General features: G+C 45.1%; 1 protein-coding gene across 2 annotated transcripts in view; it reads right to left on the bottom strand.

Annotated features, from left to right (window-relative positions):
* Positions 1-19102, bottom strand: part of Fam3b (FAM3 metabolism regulating signaling molecule B) — a 28030-nt gene that overhangs the window by 6886 nt on the left and 2042 nt on the right. For both annotated transcript variants that reach the window (XM_041673078.1, XM_041673079.1), the window contains exons 2-4: positions 17518-17661; positions 4292-4415; positions 738-796 (exon numbers count right to left, since the gene is read on the bottom strand). In XM_041673078.1, the coding sequence (XP_041529012.1) occupies positions 738-796; positions 4292-4415; positions 17518-17661 (327 nt within the window). The remainder of the gene's footprint in view (positions 1-737; positions 797-4291; positions 4416-17517; positions 17662-19102) is intronic.

The following is a 19102-nucleotide window of genomic DNA, read 5'->3' as shown; positions in this document are numbered from 1 at the left end:
AGTTTCTGTGTGGTTATTTCGGGGCTGAGCAGTCAGGAACAAACAATTGGCTCGCCTAAAACACATGAGGAACTGAGTCCAAATTCCAAAAGCTCATGTAAAGCTGTCACAAACCTGTGTATCGTGTGGAGATGAGGTGGAGAATCATGGGCCAGCTAGTCTGGTGTGCACAGTGACAAAACAGAGACCCAAAGAAGAGATCTCAAAGAAAGGGTGAGGTAAGGGCTTAACATCTGAGGTTGTTCTCTAACCTCTACATACACTGTGGCACTCACGTGCCCACACTCATATGAGTGTGGATGCATTTATGTCACACACACACACTAACTTTTAAAAGAAGAAACATCAGGTCTCCATGGAAACCCTATTACATATACATACACACACACACACACACACACACACACAGACTTTTAAAAGATAAACATCAGGTCTCTGTGGAAATCCTATCTCTCTCTCTCTCTCTCTCTCTCTCTCTCTCTCTCTCTCTCTCTCCTACACACACACACACACACACACACACACACACACACACACACACTGACTTTTAAAAGAAGAAACATCAGGATGGAAATCCTAAAACACACACACACACACACACACACAGAGAGAGAGAGAGAGAGAGAGAGAGAGAGAGAGAGAGAGAGAGAGAGAGACATTTAATAGAAGCATCATGGTCTCTACGGAAATCCTATTTCAGGCTTTGAGGGAATTTCTGAGAAACATGTGCCACTTACAGTTGACGACAGCAATGTTTATCCCTCTTGCCACGTTCCCCGTCTTCTCTCCTAACAGCCTAAAAAGAGAGTGAGAGTCAGTCAAAGAGCTCCTACACAAGCTGGGAGAGAAGCCTCCTTCAACAGCAGCCCTGGTTAACAGGCCTTCTGTGCTCAGGACATCCGTAACCCTCTCTGGAGTGCTCCCCAAACTACTCCACCTTTGCTCCACACACCTGCAGGACTCAGATCCAGTTCCTGGGTGCCTCTAAGCTGCACTTCATCTTACAATCCAGACAGGAAGGCTAGTCACCACTTCTTCCCTCTTTAGCCCCCGAAAAGTCATGCCTGGTCTCACAGACTTGAGGGAGGATGGCAGCTTCATTCCAAGCTGCGATTCCTCAAGTCTCTGCTTCCTTCCCCCTTGAGACCCACAGGCTTTGCCTGCATCACCAAGTAGAATCCAGAGTATCCCCTTAAGAAGTACTTTATATTGTATCATTTCAGTTTTGCTTTTCTTTTTAAGATATTTTTATTTTAATAGGTGTATAGTTTGTACACACAAGTGCAGTGGTTGAGGGTGTCAGAAGATGGTCTAGGATACCCTGGAGCTGGAGTTAAAGGTAGTTATGAGCAGCCGGACGCTAGTATGGTATGTCTGCATGTATCCGTATATATGCACATGTTCATTAGTCTTGTATGTGTGTGGTATATGTACAAGTTGTATGTGTGCATATTTCTGCATGTATGCATACATGCATTGTGTCTCTTCGCACATGTGCAGGTGTCCACATGTGTTGTGTGTTTACAGTTATGTGCATATTCTGGACCTTTGTCGAGGTTAGCATCAATGACTCAGTATAATCATAAAAAGAATCTGGAGCTTGCCTTTCATGACAGAGCTATACAGTGGGCAACAGGCACTTTAATATTCTGCCTCAGCCATGTTTAACTGAAGGCCTGAAGGAACCAAGAGGCCTGTGCTTTCTCAGTGTTAGATAGAGAACAGTCCACAAGTGCCCAAAAAGAGGCAAGGAAGGACTTCCATTCTCAATAGTGAAATACTGGGTAGCCATAACCCCCACAGGAAACAGGAGATGAGGAGGAAAACATTTCATAAAGATTTGCTGGGAGGTGGTAGTGGCACATGCCTTGAATTCCAGCAGAGGCAGGTGGATCTCTGTGTATTCAAGGCCAGCTTGGTCTACAAAGTGAGTTCAAAGACAACCAGGGCCTTTACCCAGAGAAACCCTGTTTTGTACTGCAGAGGTAAGTCTAACATTGAAGGAGAGCTTTGCCATTGCAGGAACACTCACAGTTCAACAGAACCGGGAGAAAACAAGAGCACTTTTGACAACCATGAGGGCCTTAGGGACAAAAGTCTGAAGGCAATTTGAGGGCCACATCAAATCTCTCAGAGCTTTACTTCATTCGAGTCACAAAGGGTTGAAGAAAGAAGACAAAAACTAAAATTTGTGGCCGTTAGCCAAGATATTGTTGAACTAGGTAACCGAGAAAATGATGACATTTAAAATGTGTTCGAGTCACCCTGATCTGCCAATAGCTCCAGGTCCTGGGAACAGCAAATAAGAAAAGAAGACAGAAATTCCCACCTTGCTGGGCTTCAGCTGTGACTGGGCAATGCCCCTGCCAGTTCCTGTGTTAGGAGTTTGGTACCAGCATGGTGAAGCTGACATGCTGGAGGAAGGCCAACTATCCTCAGATGGACAAGCATTCTTCAAGTATATTATTTCCCTCAAAGAACAATTTATTGTAAAAGGGCAAACCTGGTTGCTGTCTGCCTCTGGCTTGCTTCTGATAATGCAATCTCTTTGTCTATTCTAGCTATTGTGAAGCCACTGGCTAGGAGGTAGGGCCATGCTCTTGGCCCTCCTGAGTTATGAGACAACGTTCTTTTCTACACAAGTCATCCACCTTCTGGTATTCATTATGTGACGGAAAACTGATTAATGTGTGTCTCTTGCTGCTATTTTTAAAGAAATTCTCAGATGTACTGCCTAGCACACTGTCAGAAGAAGCTTGACACATGAAGAATGAAGTCAACAAAAGTAAGAGCCAAAGGATCCAGCAGAACACAGCAGACAACATTGGCACACTCACTGGCTCCAGGCAGCTAGCCAACTGAACTTCAATATAACAGCACTTAATACTTGCAAAAAGGGTGGAAAAGACAGAAATTTTCAATCAGAAGTCAAAAAAAAAATTGGCAGGCTCACTTGGGAAAAAGAAAGATCTTAAAAACTAAGACATGATAATGTAAAACCAGCAGTCAGTGGTTGGGTTTTCAGAGAGATTAGACACAGTAAAAGAGACCAGTGGTGACATGAACCCATTCTGTGCATCGTAAAGCATAGAGAGAGAGATGTGACCAACAGAAAGGAGTCTGTGGGCTGCTGTGGGACAATGCTCTTCGACACTGTAAAGATCTGTCACTAGTATTGGCTTAATAAAACACTGGCCAGTAGTCAGGCAGGAAGTATCGGCGGGGCAACCAGAGTAGGAGAATTCTGGGAAGAGGAAAGGCAGATATGCAGTCACCAGCCAGACACAGAGGAAGCAAGATGAGAATGTCTCATTGAGAAAAGGTACCAAGACACGTGGCTAGACACAGATAAGAATTATGGGTTAATTTAAGTTGTAAGAGCTAGTTAATAATAAGCCTGAACAATAGGCCAAACAGTTTATAATTAATATAAAAGCCTCTGTGTGTTTTGGGGACTGGGTGGGACAGAAACTTCCATCTACAGTGGGATATCAGGAATAGAGGAATAAGGTTCAACAAAAAGCAGGAAGCCATCTGAGCAGCTGCATTCGCTGCTCTCTGACTGACAGAATGGGACGTACTGCTCGGGGACCCTGCTCCTATCACTTCCGGCCATACTGCACCATGCCCTCTAACTGTGCACCATCATAAATTCTTTCTCATGTGAGTTGCTTTTGTTCAAGTATTTCATCACAGCAATGGGTGAAAGAAACAGGAACTTTATCAAACACAATGAAGGATTTTGAAATACAATTATTTAAGAAGCCCCAAAACATCTAAATAAGACAAAGCAGGACACACCAGGGTACAAATGCTGAGGCCAGAGATAAGTAAAAATGTCTTAAAAGCAATCTGGAAAGCACTGAGCACATCAGGTCTGAGGTTCCACCTTGCACCCCACGAAAGGAAGGAACTATCTCTCTAGAGATGTGCAGGCTTCATCTGTGAAGATGAGCATCACCTGGCTACTGAGCAGACTAGGACCCTGTCCAGAAGGGTGACTTGTAGAGTCCTATGCATCCACTAAGTAACTGTATTTGTACTTAAAGTCTTTTCACAAAGAAAAGTCCAAGCCTGGGGGCTTCCCTGGTGAATTACATGGAACTACCATCAAAAGAGATCATAAAAATCCTACAAAGAACACAAACAGCCCTCAGGGACACGGTGGGTATTTTTATTCCCACACCTGATTTTCAGCCATGTCAGAGGTTAGGAACATCAAGTGCAGCCTCAGAGGGAAGAGAGGGGACACAGCCAAGCAGACACTCTTCCTCTTACGTACGGTACTTACAGCTCATCCTCAAAGCAGATCTTGGCATACTTGTCTCGGCCACCACCACTGAGCAGTCGGTAGGCATAGCTGTCAGGAGGACATGGGGCCCAGTGGTCACATTTTTGTCTTTTGGGGGCTGGGGCTGTAAAGACAAGAAGAGGATCATCTCAGAGGTGATTGCTGTGTGACCAGCAGTGCCAACAGCTCTGCTCCAGGACCAACTCCCAGTGTGGTAGGTGAAATTCTAGAAGCAAAGTTGGCAGCTGTGTTTAGGTCCTGAGAATGTGTTTCAAGATGCATGGTTGATGTAACCTGGTTTTGTCTTCTGGTAACAGTGTGGGATAGTGAGCGTGGGTACCCATTTCAGAGGTTTTAGGATTGCATCCCTTAGCTGCTAACTCACAACATAATTAACACCGAGTGCTAGAATTAAAGGTGTGTGCTACCACGCTGGCTAAAACAAATTTTCAATCTGTTAAAAATCTTTAAAATGCTTTCTGAAAACATGATGGTGAAATGCGAAATAAGGAATTTCAGAAGCTGTGGAAACACACAGAAGTTTAACAACAAGGTCATGAGCTATTCAGGGGTTAAAGGAAAAAAATCTAAAGTATCTTAGTAGGACATTATGACTCCTGTAACCTCAAAACTTGGGAGGCTGAGACAAGAAAATTGCTATGAGTTACAAGACAGCCTGTGCTGTGGATTGTGACTGCTTCAATCGATCGATCAATCAATCAATCAATCAATCAATCAATCATCAATCTAAAGAAAAAGATACTACAATGTATGGAATCCAGCAAAAGTAATTTAAAAAGAGACGTTTACGGCAATAAACACCCACATCAGAGAATAGGAACACTCTCTGGTAAACACCCTTACACTCACATCAGAGAACCATAAAAAGGAGAAAAAACTAAGCCTGGGGCAGGAGAAGGAGAGAAATAAGACACATTTGAGAAGAAGGGTGTAAGATAGAGAAGACCAGGGAGTGACAGAAAGATCTGTTACCTGAGACATAGTTAATACCACATTGAATTATATACTTTGAAACTGAAGGAGCCACCTTCAAATGATAACAACTTCTAGCCAAAAGCCTTGCTGCTGAGTGTCAGTCAGACCCCCTCCTGTGTCTGCACAGGTTAGAATGTCACTCTGTACACACAGATTTGACTCTTCAGTTTTAAACTTAATCAGTCTATTGAAAGGAGCCATTCAGGCCAGCGAGAGAGCACAGCAGGAAAAGGCACTCGGTGCCGACTCCCCAGAACCTGCATGATGGAAAGAGAGAACCAATTCTCATTGTCCGCTGACCCCCACACCTGTGCTACAGCAAGCACACACACATGTGTGCATGAAGGTTATAATTCTTTTAAAATATAGGAACCATGATGAAGTGAATGGCTTTATCCATGGAAGAACCTGCTTAAACAGGTTCAGGGAGCTGCATGATGTCCAGCGTGCTGTTGTGTCCCTGATGGACAATACCTCCAATTTGGCTTCTTGGAACCACAGTCCTCTATCTCCAAAAGGAAAAATGGCAGAGATGGCTTCCTCTCCTTCAGACTTGTCTGGGCTGCTCTTTGCTTGACCTGTCTCCTTGGCCCAGTTCAGCCCCATGCCAGCATCCCCTGTGATATCTTTTTCCTGTATTTTGTTAACTTTAGCGTACGGTTTCCTTTTTTAAAAACTTCTCCAGAGAAGAAGAGATTTTGAGCTGGTATCCAGTCATCTAAGCACCCCCACAGTGGGCAGTGCTGGTGGCTGCTCTGCCAACATCTGTTGGAGGCATGAACATCTGGTAGGCTGATCTGTGTGTACATGAGTTCAAAGACAAGAGACTCTGCCTACCCTGGGAACCCTGGGTGGAGGTGGGGTGCAGGTCAGCACACAGGATAAGCTGGGGTGCCCAGCACTGTAAAAGAACAAGGGGAATGACAGGAGATCTTGGGACATGGACAGAAGTTTGGTCAGTTTCTAATTCCCTTCCGACAGGTTCTGATTATTTAGACCCAAAAAGTCCCATAAATTTTCTTGAGGAGGAATCTTTACTATTCTCCCTCTACAACTATTTCCTTCTGGACTTTTCTATGTACGCAAAAGGCATCTGCAAAGTTGGAATATGAATTAGACAACTATTTCCTTCTGGACTTTTCCATGTACGCAAAAGGCATCTGCAAAGTTGGAATATGGATTAAACATAATGCTCGATGTACTTAGTGTGGTCCTTGCCAAGCTCTAGACAGCCCACTTCAAATCAACTATTCAACTCTTAATACAAAAAGGTTCCGCATATACAATATCCTTTCCACATTTGTAGATAATCTTGACACTCCACAGCATGTTTAACAATTTAAAAACTGTGTGTGCTGCATAGCTGTGGGTGTGGCAGTAAACACACCCACACGTGCATAAGCAGAGGCCGGTGGAGGGTGCCAGGTGTCTCCTGCTCTTTCCCTTATTCCTTGAAGACAGGGTTTCACACAGGACCAGAAGCTTGATGCTATGACAGAACTAGGTGGCCAATGAGATTCCGGGATTCGCCTGTCTGCAATGGTGGGACTACAGACAGCTCAGCTGTGCTCAGTTTTCAATGTGGGTGAACTCAGTTCCTCATGTTTGCATAGCAAAGTGCCTTACCCCTGAGTCATGTTCCCAGTTTCTACTTAACAATCTTTAAAGTTTAATAATGATACTCGTTCCTTGGATATTCGCCTAAAAATGTATTGAACAAAATTCCTTCCTTCCTTTCTATTTATTTGTTTATTTAGTTAGTTAGTTTTTTTCAACACAGGGTTTCTCTGTGTAACAGCTCTGGCTGTCCTGAAACTCACTTTATAGTCCAGACTGGCCTTGGACTTTCACAGAGATCTGCCTGCCTCTACCTCCTGAGTGCTGGAATTAAAGGCATGCATTACCACTGCCCAGCTACTATCTTTAGATGCAAAAACACACACTGTTTAAAAGTGGGCGCTTCCCAGTTTCCAGATTTTATAACATTTACAGTTATAAAATCAGTTTAGAGAAATGACTCCTCAGATGAGAACATTCTTTCCCTTTAGCACACTGACTTCAGTAGGTGTGACAGCTTCCCTAGGGACAATGCTGTGCCTAGCACACCTGGCCCGTGGATCTGGAGACAAACCCCTCTCGTTCTCCTGGCCCTCCTGACAGCCTTCAGCCAGAATGCTGTTTACAGAGTCTCTTCCACTGGCTGTCAAGTGGGCATGAGCTCTAGGAACACTACGTATACCCACAAATACTCTGTTGTTACCCTGCAGGGGGAACCTCCGACCTTAATGGTTGTTTAAAGAGAAGTCCTGTGGACATCACACACTGTCAGGTCCCAAACGACAAGCACTTGGGACAATAATAGTGTGCCCAATTGGTTGAGAAGGAAGCAAAGGAAAACACAAAAGATAGTTTAAGATGGTTATAAATCCAGCAAATATAAGCAAGCAAATTGAATCTGGTGGCCCTGTAGAGCCCACTTTCCTTAGTCCTCTGGGGACTCTGGCTCCATAGCACCAAGAGCCCAAATGATGGTCCCAAGAAACATTCGGGCTCTATCCGATCGTGTGACAGTTTCCCAAGCAGGGTGATCGGTTCTGAGCTGGCAGGAAACAGCTCCTTTCCCAGATGCTCACTGCCAAAAGTGCATATACCTGTCAAGACAGCCATGGGCTGGGCTCTGGCTGGACTTTTCCTTGTTCCTTGTTCCTCCTCTGCCTGTCAGTCAAAGGGGTTGGGGCTCTGGGACAGGGTGAGATGAGCAGCCTAACAAAGAAACAAGACCCTGCCTGCTCAAAATACCAGTTACAGACTCAGCAGAGCTCCCCAGTGTATAAATCACAGGGTGTACCTAGCCCCCTCTGTGAGCCAAAGGGGTGAGAAACAAACAGGCAGAAAGTGGCCTGAAGATTGACCACAGCTCTGGAGCTGCTCGCTGGCGGCTGACACCCATGACCATACATGCCTTCTACACAGAGATTAAAAATAGAGAATCTTGGGGTAGAGATTCAATGATCTCTTGCTTTCAGATTTATTAATCACTAAAAGTATATTTTTACTGGTTTATAAACAGACCCTTTCCTGAGTTAACCTTTTGCTTTAACAATTTCATACATGTATAAGATGTATTCTGATTATTCTCTTTTTACAATCTTCAAGTAAAGTTTAATATTTGAAATTTCCCTGATGGTAGATAGGTCACCATCTGTAGGAGACAGGTCCCGTGCCTGGGGTAAGAAACTGGAGCAGGATCTCATGCGTGGCTAGGGGCTGTACTCTTGCCTGGCTTGTATCTCATATTGGTACTGCTTCATATGGATGCATGCGGGTAAACATCCTATAAGGCAGACCTTTGATTTTCTTCAGAGTCCTATAGCGCATGCGGCAGTAGTTACCAATATATCACAGAGATGAGTATTTGTTTTCTCGCAAGGCCTGGGAGTGAGTGGGAAACCAGTATGGTTTTTTGTTGTTATTGTTTTGTTTTTCATTAGTATATTCAGCATATGAGTGTAGTCTTCCGCGCATTTCCTAGGAGCAGAGAAGAGCACTGCATGGATGGAGAAAGGTACCTGCTTCTCAGTCCAGGACCCACAGCTCCCTCCCACCTGTTGCTGTCCCACAAGGTCACCAAGGACCTCACATAGCTCAGTGCCCCCAATGAACCCTCCTCCTTCCCAAGATAGTTGAGAGCTGAAGTCCAAAGGGACGAGCGGAGGCTGAGGTCCCTGGCCCACATGACCGCTGCTTATTCTAAGACCCAGTGGCTCCAGCCTGCCTCCCAGAAGGAAATACTACTTCCAAAACTCCAAACAAGCCTATGGAAAAAAATTTTCATTCCACAAATCATCTCTGAGGCCAAGTTAACCACAATAAATACAGGTTCTTGGACTCAACCCTAGATCCATGAACTTTTAGATTTCCTGGTGTGCACTCCAAGAATCTGTCCTTCAAATCCCGGATCTGGGTGCTGTGGTTTCCCTCACCCTGGAATAAGGGTGATAACCCTGAGGGTTTAGGAGGCATACTAGAAAGTCACGGGGTGATGAGATTCTTTCAGTGTGTGGCAGAGACACCAACATTTGGGCTACATGGCAACAGCTTTCCTGCAATAGCCATCACGTCACTGCTTCCCAGGAGACTATGCAGTCAGAACTGGCCACCAAACGTGTTCTGTTACGTCAGCCAGTGGTAAATGTGGACACAGTGGAAGTCAGAGGACAATGTTCTCTGGGGCCCAGACATCTATACACCGAGGGGTTGGGAGAAGAATGGGGTTGGGAGCCCATCCATAGGCAGCACCACTGTAGCCTTTAAGCTTTTGTCTGGGTCAGAACATGAGGAGGGAGAGATGGGGCGAGGAGCTTCAGCAGCAGCAGCCACAGCCAGGAGTCCTAGACAGGACAGCACAAGTGGGGCTCTGTCGTGTCTCTGAGGTCCTCCAGGACTCAGCATCTGAGGTGGTACCCGGACAAAGGAGACAGAACGTGCAGGAAGACCATAAGCTCTGGAGCCGCCTCCCTCGGCATCCGCTGCCCCACCTGTAAGGCTTAGATACAGGTACTTCCACCGAGACTCTGAATACCTACTATATGCATACCTGGAAGTGCCAACAGGGTAAGAAGTTTGGCTTCCTTGTTTTCACATTCACACAGCACTCAAAGTATCTTTTTATTAATCTAACAAAACATGAAATGTTTTCACACGAGTTTCTTAGCACTAAAACCTGTCTTACTCTTCTATGGCTGTGAAGAGGAACCATAACCAAGGAAACTCTTATAAAAGAAAGCATTTAAGGGGGCTCACTTACAGTTTCAGAGGTTTGGTTCATTATCATCATGGAAGGGGCACGGCAGCATCCAGGCAGGTGCTGGAGCAGTAGCTGAGAGCTACTTCCTGGTTCATAGAAAGAGCCAGGGAGGGGCAGCCTTGATTTCACAGGCTCAGCAAGCTGAGAACCAAGGGACAGAGGAAACTTCCCCGAGTATGCCGGGTGCAGGGCCTCACTCAGGGGCACAGAGCAGGGCTAGAGAGGGATTGGACCAAGATGGAGCCCCAAACTAAAAACGCTGGTAAAATGGTGGTGTCGCTTTCTGTGAAGTGCTAGTTGAAATTCTTGTTGAAGATATACAGACAGTATTCTGTCTGGACAAAAGCAGCTCCAGGAGCAGGCCTGAGCCAGAGACTTCAGCCAGAGCAGGTCCAAGGCAGCGACCTCCACAAGAGCAAGAGCAGGCCCAACACAGTGACCTCCATAGTAGAAGGCCTGAGCCAGAGACTTCCACCAGATAAGGTCCAAGGCAGCGACCTCCACAGGAACAGGCTTGAGCCAATGACCTCTGCCAGAGCAAGGCCGAGGCAATGACCTTCACAGGAGCAGGTGTAAAGGAGCCACCACTGAGGAAGCAGGCCCAAGCCAGACACCTCTGTGGGACCAAGCCTGAATCAGCAACCTCCAAGGGAGCAGGCCTGAACCTCTGGCCATGCAGGTTCAAGGCAGTGAACAACTTCTTATGGGAGGAGGCCCAAGCAACCCTAGGACTGTAGAGCAATCCCTGGGAGTGCTGCGCAACCTCCGGGAATGACCTCTGAGGTAACTGGAACCATGGCCCTGACTGCACCACAAGGACCGACCGTCAGAGTCTTGGATCCATTGGCACCTGGAAGATAGCTCACCAGAGGCACAGCACCAGCTACACCAATCAGAGGGAAAGATGGGTAGACAGGTAAGAATGCATTCAACACCACAAAAAGCAACACGACACCAATAAAAACTAGAGGCCCTATGACAGCAAGACTTGAACAACCAAATAGAGTTGAAGCAGAAGAAAATGACCTAAAATAACTTTAGGAGAATGTTTGAGGCCCTTAAAGAAGAAATGAAAAAGTCCTTCAAAGAAAAGGAGGAAAAGACAAACAAAAAAATGGAAGACATCAACAAATCCCTTAAAGAATACCAAGAAAAAAGCAATCAAACAGATGAACGAAACTATTCAAGACTTGAATACCAAAACAGAGACTATAAAGAAAACACAAACCAAGGGACTTATAGAAACAGAAATTATGAGAAAATGCTCAGGAACCACAAATGCAAGCATAAACAGCAGAATACAAGAGATGGAAGAGAGACTCTCAAGCGCTGAAGATATAATAGAGAAAATGGACTCATCAGTCAAAGAAAACATTAAATCTAACAAAAGCTTAACACAAAATATCCAGGAAATATGGGACACCATGAAAAGGTCAAATCTTAGAAAAATAGGTATAGAAGAAGGAGAAGTTCAACTCAAAGACATAGAATATTTATTTAACAAAATCATACTCAACCTAAAGAAAGATATGCATAGCAAGATATAAGAAGCTTACAGAACACCAAATAGACTAGATCAAAAAAAAGTTCCCTCATCACATGATAATCAAAACACCTAAACATATAAAATAAAGAAAGAATATTAAGATCTGCAAAGGAAAAAAAGGCCAAGTAACATATAAAGGTAAAGCTATCAGAATTACACCAGACTTCTCACTGGAAACAATGAAAGTCAGAGGGTCCTGGTCGTGAATTATGCAGACATTAAGAGACCACGGATGGCAGCCCAGACTATTATTCAATCACCATAGATGGACAAAAGGAGATATTCTATGACAGAACCAGATTTAACCAATTCCTAGCCACAAACCCAGCCCAACACAAAGTACTAGAAGAAAAAATCCAACCCAAGGAAGTTGACCACATCCACAAAAACACAGACAATTGATGATCTCATAGCAGCAAATCCCAAAGAAGGGAAAACACACACAATAACATCACCAACAAAAACTAAATTAACAGGAGATAGCAATCACTGGTCATTAATATCCCTTAATATCAATGGACTCAACTTACCTATAAAAAGACACAGACTAACAGATTGAATGTAAAAACAGAATCTATCCTTCTGCTGCATACAAGAAACTAACCTCAATCTCAAAGACAGATATTGCCTCAGAATAAAGGGCTGGGAAAAAATTTTCCAATTAAATGGACCCAAAAAGTAATCTGGTGTAGCTACCAATCAAAAGAGACAAAGAAGGACGTTGCGTATTAGTCACAGGAAAAATCCATCAAGAGGAAATCTCAATACTGAACATCTATGCCCCAAATATAAGGGCACCCTCATATGTAAAAGAAACACTTCTGAAGCTTAAATCATACATTAAACCCCACACACTAATAGTGGGAGACTTCAATACTCTACTCTCACCACTGGACAGGTCAGTCAGACAAAAAAAATAACAGAGAAATAAGAGAACTAACAGATGGTATGACTCAAATGGACTTAAAATATATCTATTGAATATTCCATCCAAACATAAAAAATATACCTTCTTCCCAGAACCTCATGGAGCCTTCTCAAAAACTGACACACACTAGGTAACAAAAAGCCTCATGTATCCTATCGAATCACCATGGCTTAAAATTAGAATGCAACAGCAACACTAATTCCAGAAAGCCCACAAACACATGGAAATTAAACAAGGCCCACCTGAATCATCAATGGGTCAAGGAAGGAATTAAAGACTTCCTAAAATTCGAGGAAAAAATTAAATAGGATAGTGAAAGCAACCTGAACAAAAATATCACCACACCCAACATCAAGCTATACCATAGAACCATGCTCTTAGAAACAGCACAGTCCTAGAACGGGGTCAGTGGAATAGAACTGAGGACCCAGATATTGGTTTAGACTTACACAGCCACCCAAGTTTCTACAAAGATGCCAAAATACACATTAGAGAAAAGGCAGCATTTTCAACAAATGGTGCTGGGAAATCTGTATTTAACATGCAGAAAAATGAAATTAGACCCTCACCTTTCACCCTGCACAAAACTCAACTCCAAATAATCAAGGAACCCAACATCAGACCTGCTGTGAAACTGCCATACTGAATAAAATCTCCTCTTTGCCTTTTATTATCACTTTTTTTATTAAAAATTTCCACCTCCTCCCCTCCTTCCATTTCCCTCCCCCTCCCCCCACTCCTCCTCCACCTCCCTCTCCAGTCCAAAGAGCAGTCAGGGTTCCCTGCCCTGTGGGAAGTCCAAGGTCCTCCCCACCTCCATCCAGGTCTAGGAAGGTGAACATCCAAACAGGCTAGGTTCCCACAAAGCCAGTACATGCAGTAGGATCAAAATCCAGTGCCATTGTCCTTGGCTTCTCAGTCAGCCCTCCTTGTCCGCTACATTCAGAGAGTCTGGTTTGATCACATGCTCCATCATTCCCAGTCCAGCTGGCCTTGGTGAGTTCCCATTAGATCAGCTCCACCGTCTCAGTGGGTGAACTGAACAGAGAATTCCCAACAGAAGAAGTTCAAATGGCCAAAAGACACTTAAGGTCATGCTCAGCCTCCTTAGCAATCAGGGAAATGCAAATCAAAACAACTTTAAGATACCATCTTACACCTGTCAGAATGGCTAAAATCAAAAAACACCAATGATAGCCTTTGCTGGAGAGGATGTGGATTAAGGGGAACACTCATCCATTGCTGGTGGGAATGCAAACTTGTGCAACCACTTTGGAAATCGGTGTGGCGGTTTCTTTTTATTATCACTTTTATTGTCTCCTTAACTAGTGTCTTGGGGAGAGGCAGTCAAGTCTAGCTCTTGAGGCTGCCAGAACCCAGGTTTCTAATTGTAATAGCCTAGAGTCATAAGAACATCTTACACAATTCACTCTCACCATAATGGCTTCATATTGCTAAAGCCTTGCAGCTACTGGTTACCATCAGACTGTGCAATGTGCATGTGGCTCCCACCTCTGCCCTGCAGCATTTTCAACCTCCCACTCAGTGACCTTTGCATTATAACCAGCCCAGGATAATTGCTTACTGCTTCTCAGAGCAAAAGTATTACCTATGAGCACCCCTGTCCTCAACCAGCCAGAAGCCCTCCTGCGTCGAACGTAGTTGTGTGTAGAAATGTTCCTGGCCATTCTTTTACACTACAAGTATTTGCAGTGTATCTCACAGAGGTCTGGTGCTGGCCTCAGGTGAAAAGTTCAAAGGGTCACCCAAAAGCTCAGTAATACAATTAGCAACCATTTAAACAAATTCTTTCAAACTAAATTAAAAGCAAAACAAATTGTAATGAATATTTTTAAATTTGCAAAAAGGGCTAAATAAAGACAGGCAGAGCCCCTATACTGAGCAGGAGTCCCCAGTTTTTAGATCATCTCCTGATGGTATCTGCAAGCTAAGGCTGAGGCTCCAAAGAAATCTCAGCAAGGCACACTTCTGGGGCCTCTGGTCAGGTTTATAAAACAAGCTAGTCCCAGTCTACCTGAAAAGCTATCAGAAGCAGGAAGAGCCAACATTTAAAGACACCCCCAGTGCCCTCAGGTTTTACTTGTGGTGAATATTACTCTCTGTGTCCTGTAGATCCCAACAGGCTTTTTCTGGACCCTGTGTCTTGTATGGTTGCTCTGCCCACCTATGGGTTCCCCTCACTTTCATCCATCAAGTTCTGGTCTGAAGTCCTTCTCAGCTCTCCCGAATATCTAGCACATGGTCATATAGTCTCAAGATGGGCATAAGAGGAGGCTGGTCAATAAACACCAAGTTCATCTGCCATCAAGAACAAATACAGGGACCTTCACCAGGTCCTTTCAGAGATGCTGTTTCCAGCCAGAGTACAGAACTAGTGTTTCTGTGACCATCTCTTCAATGCCTTGTTTCTGTAGTTCTCAATTCTGGTCCCACTAGGTGAGGTCATTCCTGCTGATCACCCCTGTACATGGAGGCTGAGTCACCTGCCTGAGTGATGGGTGAGAACCTACAGAATCCATGCAGGTCCAAAGACCTCAACTCCATCTTTGATCCCTTTCCTGCCTGTACAAGAGGAAAATTAAGGGGCCCTAGGAGGGTCATGGGAACGGTGAGGTCATTTCCTGAAATCTGCCCACCAGGAACGCTGGGAACACTACCACTGACCTAGCTACAAGGCCTGGCAGCATCGGCTATGCTTACCCTATACCAGCTTTGCCTGCGCTAATACCAGCGTGATTTATCTCCCAAAATCTGTACCCAGAAGACCCCCATGTATTCAGGTTTCTCTCCCCAGGGGAGGCTCCACAGCAGGAACAGGCCAGCACACAGCCATCGTGACTACAACCATAATATTTGGGTTACTAATGTCTCCAGCACATCCCCATGGGATGGCAGAAGCTAAAATCACTCTGCTAAGAAGCCTTCGGCCAAGGTTGGCTTTCCAGGCCACATCTGCAAGACAGGCTTGAAAGTATACATAAAAGCAGAAAGAAATGAAGGAGACAACAATCTTCTGAGGTTACTCCATGACCTCTGCCTGTGCGGCTCCCTCCACACCATGTACCTGGGAATTAGGTGAGGCACAGGCAAAGGCCATACAAAAATTGTACTGAAAACCAAAATGCCTAGTCAGAGCCAAGGCCAATGAAGGCCCTTTTGCTTTTTTTTTTTTTGGTTAAAAAAATGTATTTTTTTCCCCTCTGAGTATTATCCAAGGCCCGACTCTGCTTAACTTCTGCAACCAGACAAGACCAGGTATATTCAGAGCAGTACAGCCCTAGACAAAAATGAACCAATTGATCAGAAACGGCACCGATTCTTTTTAATCATTATCTAGTTTTGTGCAAATTAATTTTTAGGCTTTATTTCCATGTTAAAAATACACGGCCTTCCAGATATAGCAGCACACACATGTAACTCTATCACTCTAAGAGGGGAAAGCAAGATCTCAAGCCTGGGCACCTTAGAGAGGGCTTGTCTCAAAACAAAACAAAATCCAAACAGCATCTACGTCCACTGAAATTTTTAATGGGGGACACTTTGCTGCCCTGTGTCCCACTGGGTACCCAGAATCATTTTGGATGGCATTCATTCCTCTTAAAGCTTCTTTGTTCTTAAATGCTGTGGTGGTTTGAAAAGAAAAAAGGCCCCCAAAGGGAGTGGCACTATTAGAGGATGTGGTCTCACTGGAGGAAGTGTGGGGGCGGGATCTAAGGTCTTTTGTTCAAGCTTCACTCAGGTTACAGTAGGTTAACTTCCTGTGGCCTGCTCCAGGACCACATCTGCCTGGATGCTGTCATGTTTCCAGTCATGATGGTAATGGACTGAACCTCTGAAACTGTAAGTGAGTCACCCCAATTAAATGTTTTCTTTATAAGTGTTGCTGTGGTCATGGTGTCTCTTCAGAGCAAGAGAAACCCCCTAAGACAATTGCTGCGGTTTGACTCCCTTCCTCCGCAGACTCTCACAGCCAGAAGTGAAAGGAGAGCCGTGAAGGCCGGTATGCTCAGAGGGACAGCTTTAATAACTGCCTGCCGAGTTCATGAATGGATTTTGACAACACCCTTTTTTCACGATTTTGATAATTTCCTTCCAAGATAACACACTTTTTTCTGGCGTGAGTGTTGTAAATAAAACAGACACTGGGAAATAGCGCCATGATTCAGAGGGATGACATCAGCAAACTGGAAAGCAGGCTGCCAGCAGGTGCTCCTGGACCGCAGCCTTGCCTCCCACTGTGGACTCTGCACTTCTGTCCCAGGCTCCCAGGCTCTGGCATTCTGACCCAGATCATTAATGGACTAATTATCTACGGTCTGAGCATACCTGCTCACAGCACTCGGCGATATACCTGACTCAGTCTTTAGATGGGAGGTGCTTCTCTGCTATCCCTGACCAATTTTCCCAACTGTCATTTGTTTCTTGGCTCAGCCTTGTTCCAGCTTCTTCATCCTGAATTGTGACTTGTAAACAGCCTTGTCTTCCAGAAGAAAGTGTCTTAGAAGCCCACGTGTGTGTGTGTGTGTGTGTGTGTGTGTGTGTGTGTATGTGTGGTGAGCCCACGTGTGTGTGTGTGTGTGTGTGTGTATGTGTGTGTGGTGAGCCCACATGTGTGTGTGTGTGTGGTGGTGTGTGTACACATGGTATGAAAAACTGAAGTTAATGATGTCTATAATCATCTGCCTTAATCATTTTTCTTCCTTCTTTATCGTGGCAGAGTCACTCAATCAAATTCTGAAGCTAGAAATGTGGCTAGTCTCCATAAGCCAATTTGCTCTTGAGATTCTCATCTCTGCAGGTGCCACACCCACCCAGCATTTACATGGCTTCTAGGAATCCAAACTCTGACCTGCACTTGTTTGTCAAGTGCTTTAAATGCTGAGCCGTCTCTCTACCCACGCCCCCGCCCCCATTTCTTCAGCACTTACCTTTGAGGACAGGTCTCTCTCCTATGCTCCGGATACTGTAGAGGGTGTTGGACAGGGGCACCTCAGGAATGAGCTCCGCAAGCAAGTACCCAGAATACCAGGCGCACAGGGAGGAGAAAATAAACACTAGTGCCTTGAAAATACCTGGAGAGAGATGACAGGAGTTCCGAGAGTGACAACCTATCACCATGGACAGCTGGGCATTCTCTTCCCCCCACAGCCTATCGTCCCCACCCATTCCTGGTACCCAGACTTCTGGGGAGGCAGTTCTCGTGGGAGAAAGTGAGCACGTGATGGTCCCATGGGCTCTGCAGTAAAAGGCAAGCACCACAGACAAGGAGTGTTTTCTAGAGCGATCAGGCAGCTATACCGATGTTGCCCTGGATCTGAGTCTCCTCACAGGTCAGCAGAGTGTGTGGAGATTAGTCCTGTGTGGGTCTGAGCAACAGACACCACTCAGGGCCTTTGAGAGACAGGCTCAGCCTTGAACTTGTTCCTGGGGTGGGAATAGAACCTCCAGAGGGTGGTCTTCATTTTGCTGTTGTTTATTTCTCAATCATGGCATTTCTCTGTTTAAAATTACATCAAGGGACCCTGAGCATATACAACAGATGACAGGTGACTCTCATTAAGTTCCTCACCTGTCTTAGAGTCTCAGAGAGACCTGAGAGACACCCAAGGATCCTGATGGTAGGAGATCCCCAAAGACTTTAGTATGCTGGCTTGCTATCAAAATCACCTGACCACAAGGAGCTATGGATAAGGAAGACGTTGCCCTCCTCCTTGGTGCCACAAGCCTGGTTCAGCCATGGAAATGAAAAGAGGAAGGGGGTGTAGAATAAGGAACAATGAAGAAAAGAGAGAGCTAAGCAGGAAAGGGCTGTGGAAGCTGGGGGAGACCACAATCTATAGGTTGTCAATTACAAGTACAGAGGAATCCCAGACTTGCCGGAGTATTTCCTGCCTGCTCAAAGCCCCAAAGAGAGGTTCTCTCACTGTGAGCTCAACAGCTGAGGACAGTGGTCAGGACAGTTCTGGGGCCCATGAAGATGAAACATGTGATCTCACACATGTGTTATATGTAGTAACACTGTGTCCCCAGCTACTGGTGCTGTTTGGGAAGGTTATACAAACTTCAGAGGGGAACTTTGCTGGAGGAAGTATGTCACAAGGGACATGCTTTGAAATTCTCCTCTCTCTCCGTGTCTCTGTCCCTGATGGAGTTCAGGAGCTTGACTGTGGTTCTGAAATCAGGGCCCAGCCTTTTCTCGTATGGTAATAAAGTCATCAACTTGAATAAGCACCTTTAGTTCATTTGCAACACAGAGAAGCCCGGGGGTAAAGGCCAGCACTTGGCACCAGGAGGCTATAAGTTGGTATCAGTGTACTTTGTCCTCAGAGATAAGAGCTCTGTGCAAATGTGAGTGCATATGCATATGTGTGCACACGTATGTTCCAGCCTCATCCTTACTATGAGACGCTCGGGGCCTCTGAAATCTGGCCATGTGACTGAAGAGTCACCAGCCAATGCTACACGGAGGATCTTAGGGCTCACCTCTCTTTCATTCTCAGGGGCTGCCAATCA

Source organism: Microtus oregoni, unplaced genomic scaffold (assembly GCF_018167655.1).
Source record: "Microtus oregoni isolate MIOR12 unplaced genomic scaffold, Mior012 000023F_ref0000262, whole genome shotgun sequence".
NCBI classification, from domain to species: Eukaryota; Metazoa; Chordata; class Mammalia; order Rodentia; family Cricetidae; genus Microtus; species Microtus oregoni.
The sequence above is the reverse complement of the archived record's forward strand: the minus strand, read 5'-3'. Positions and strand labels throughout refer to the sequence as shown.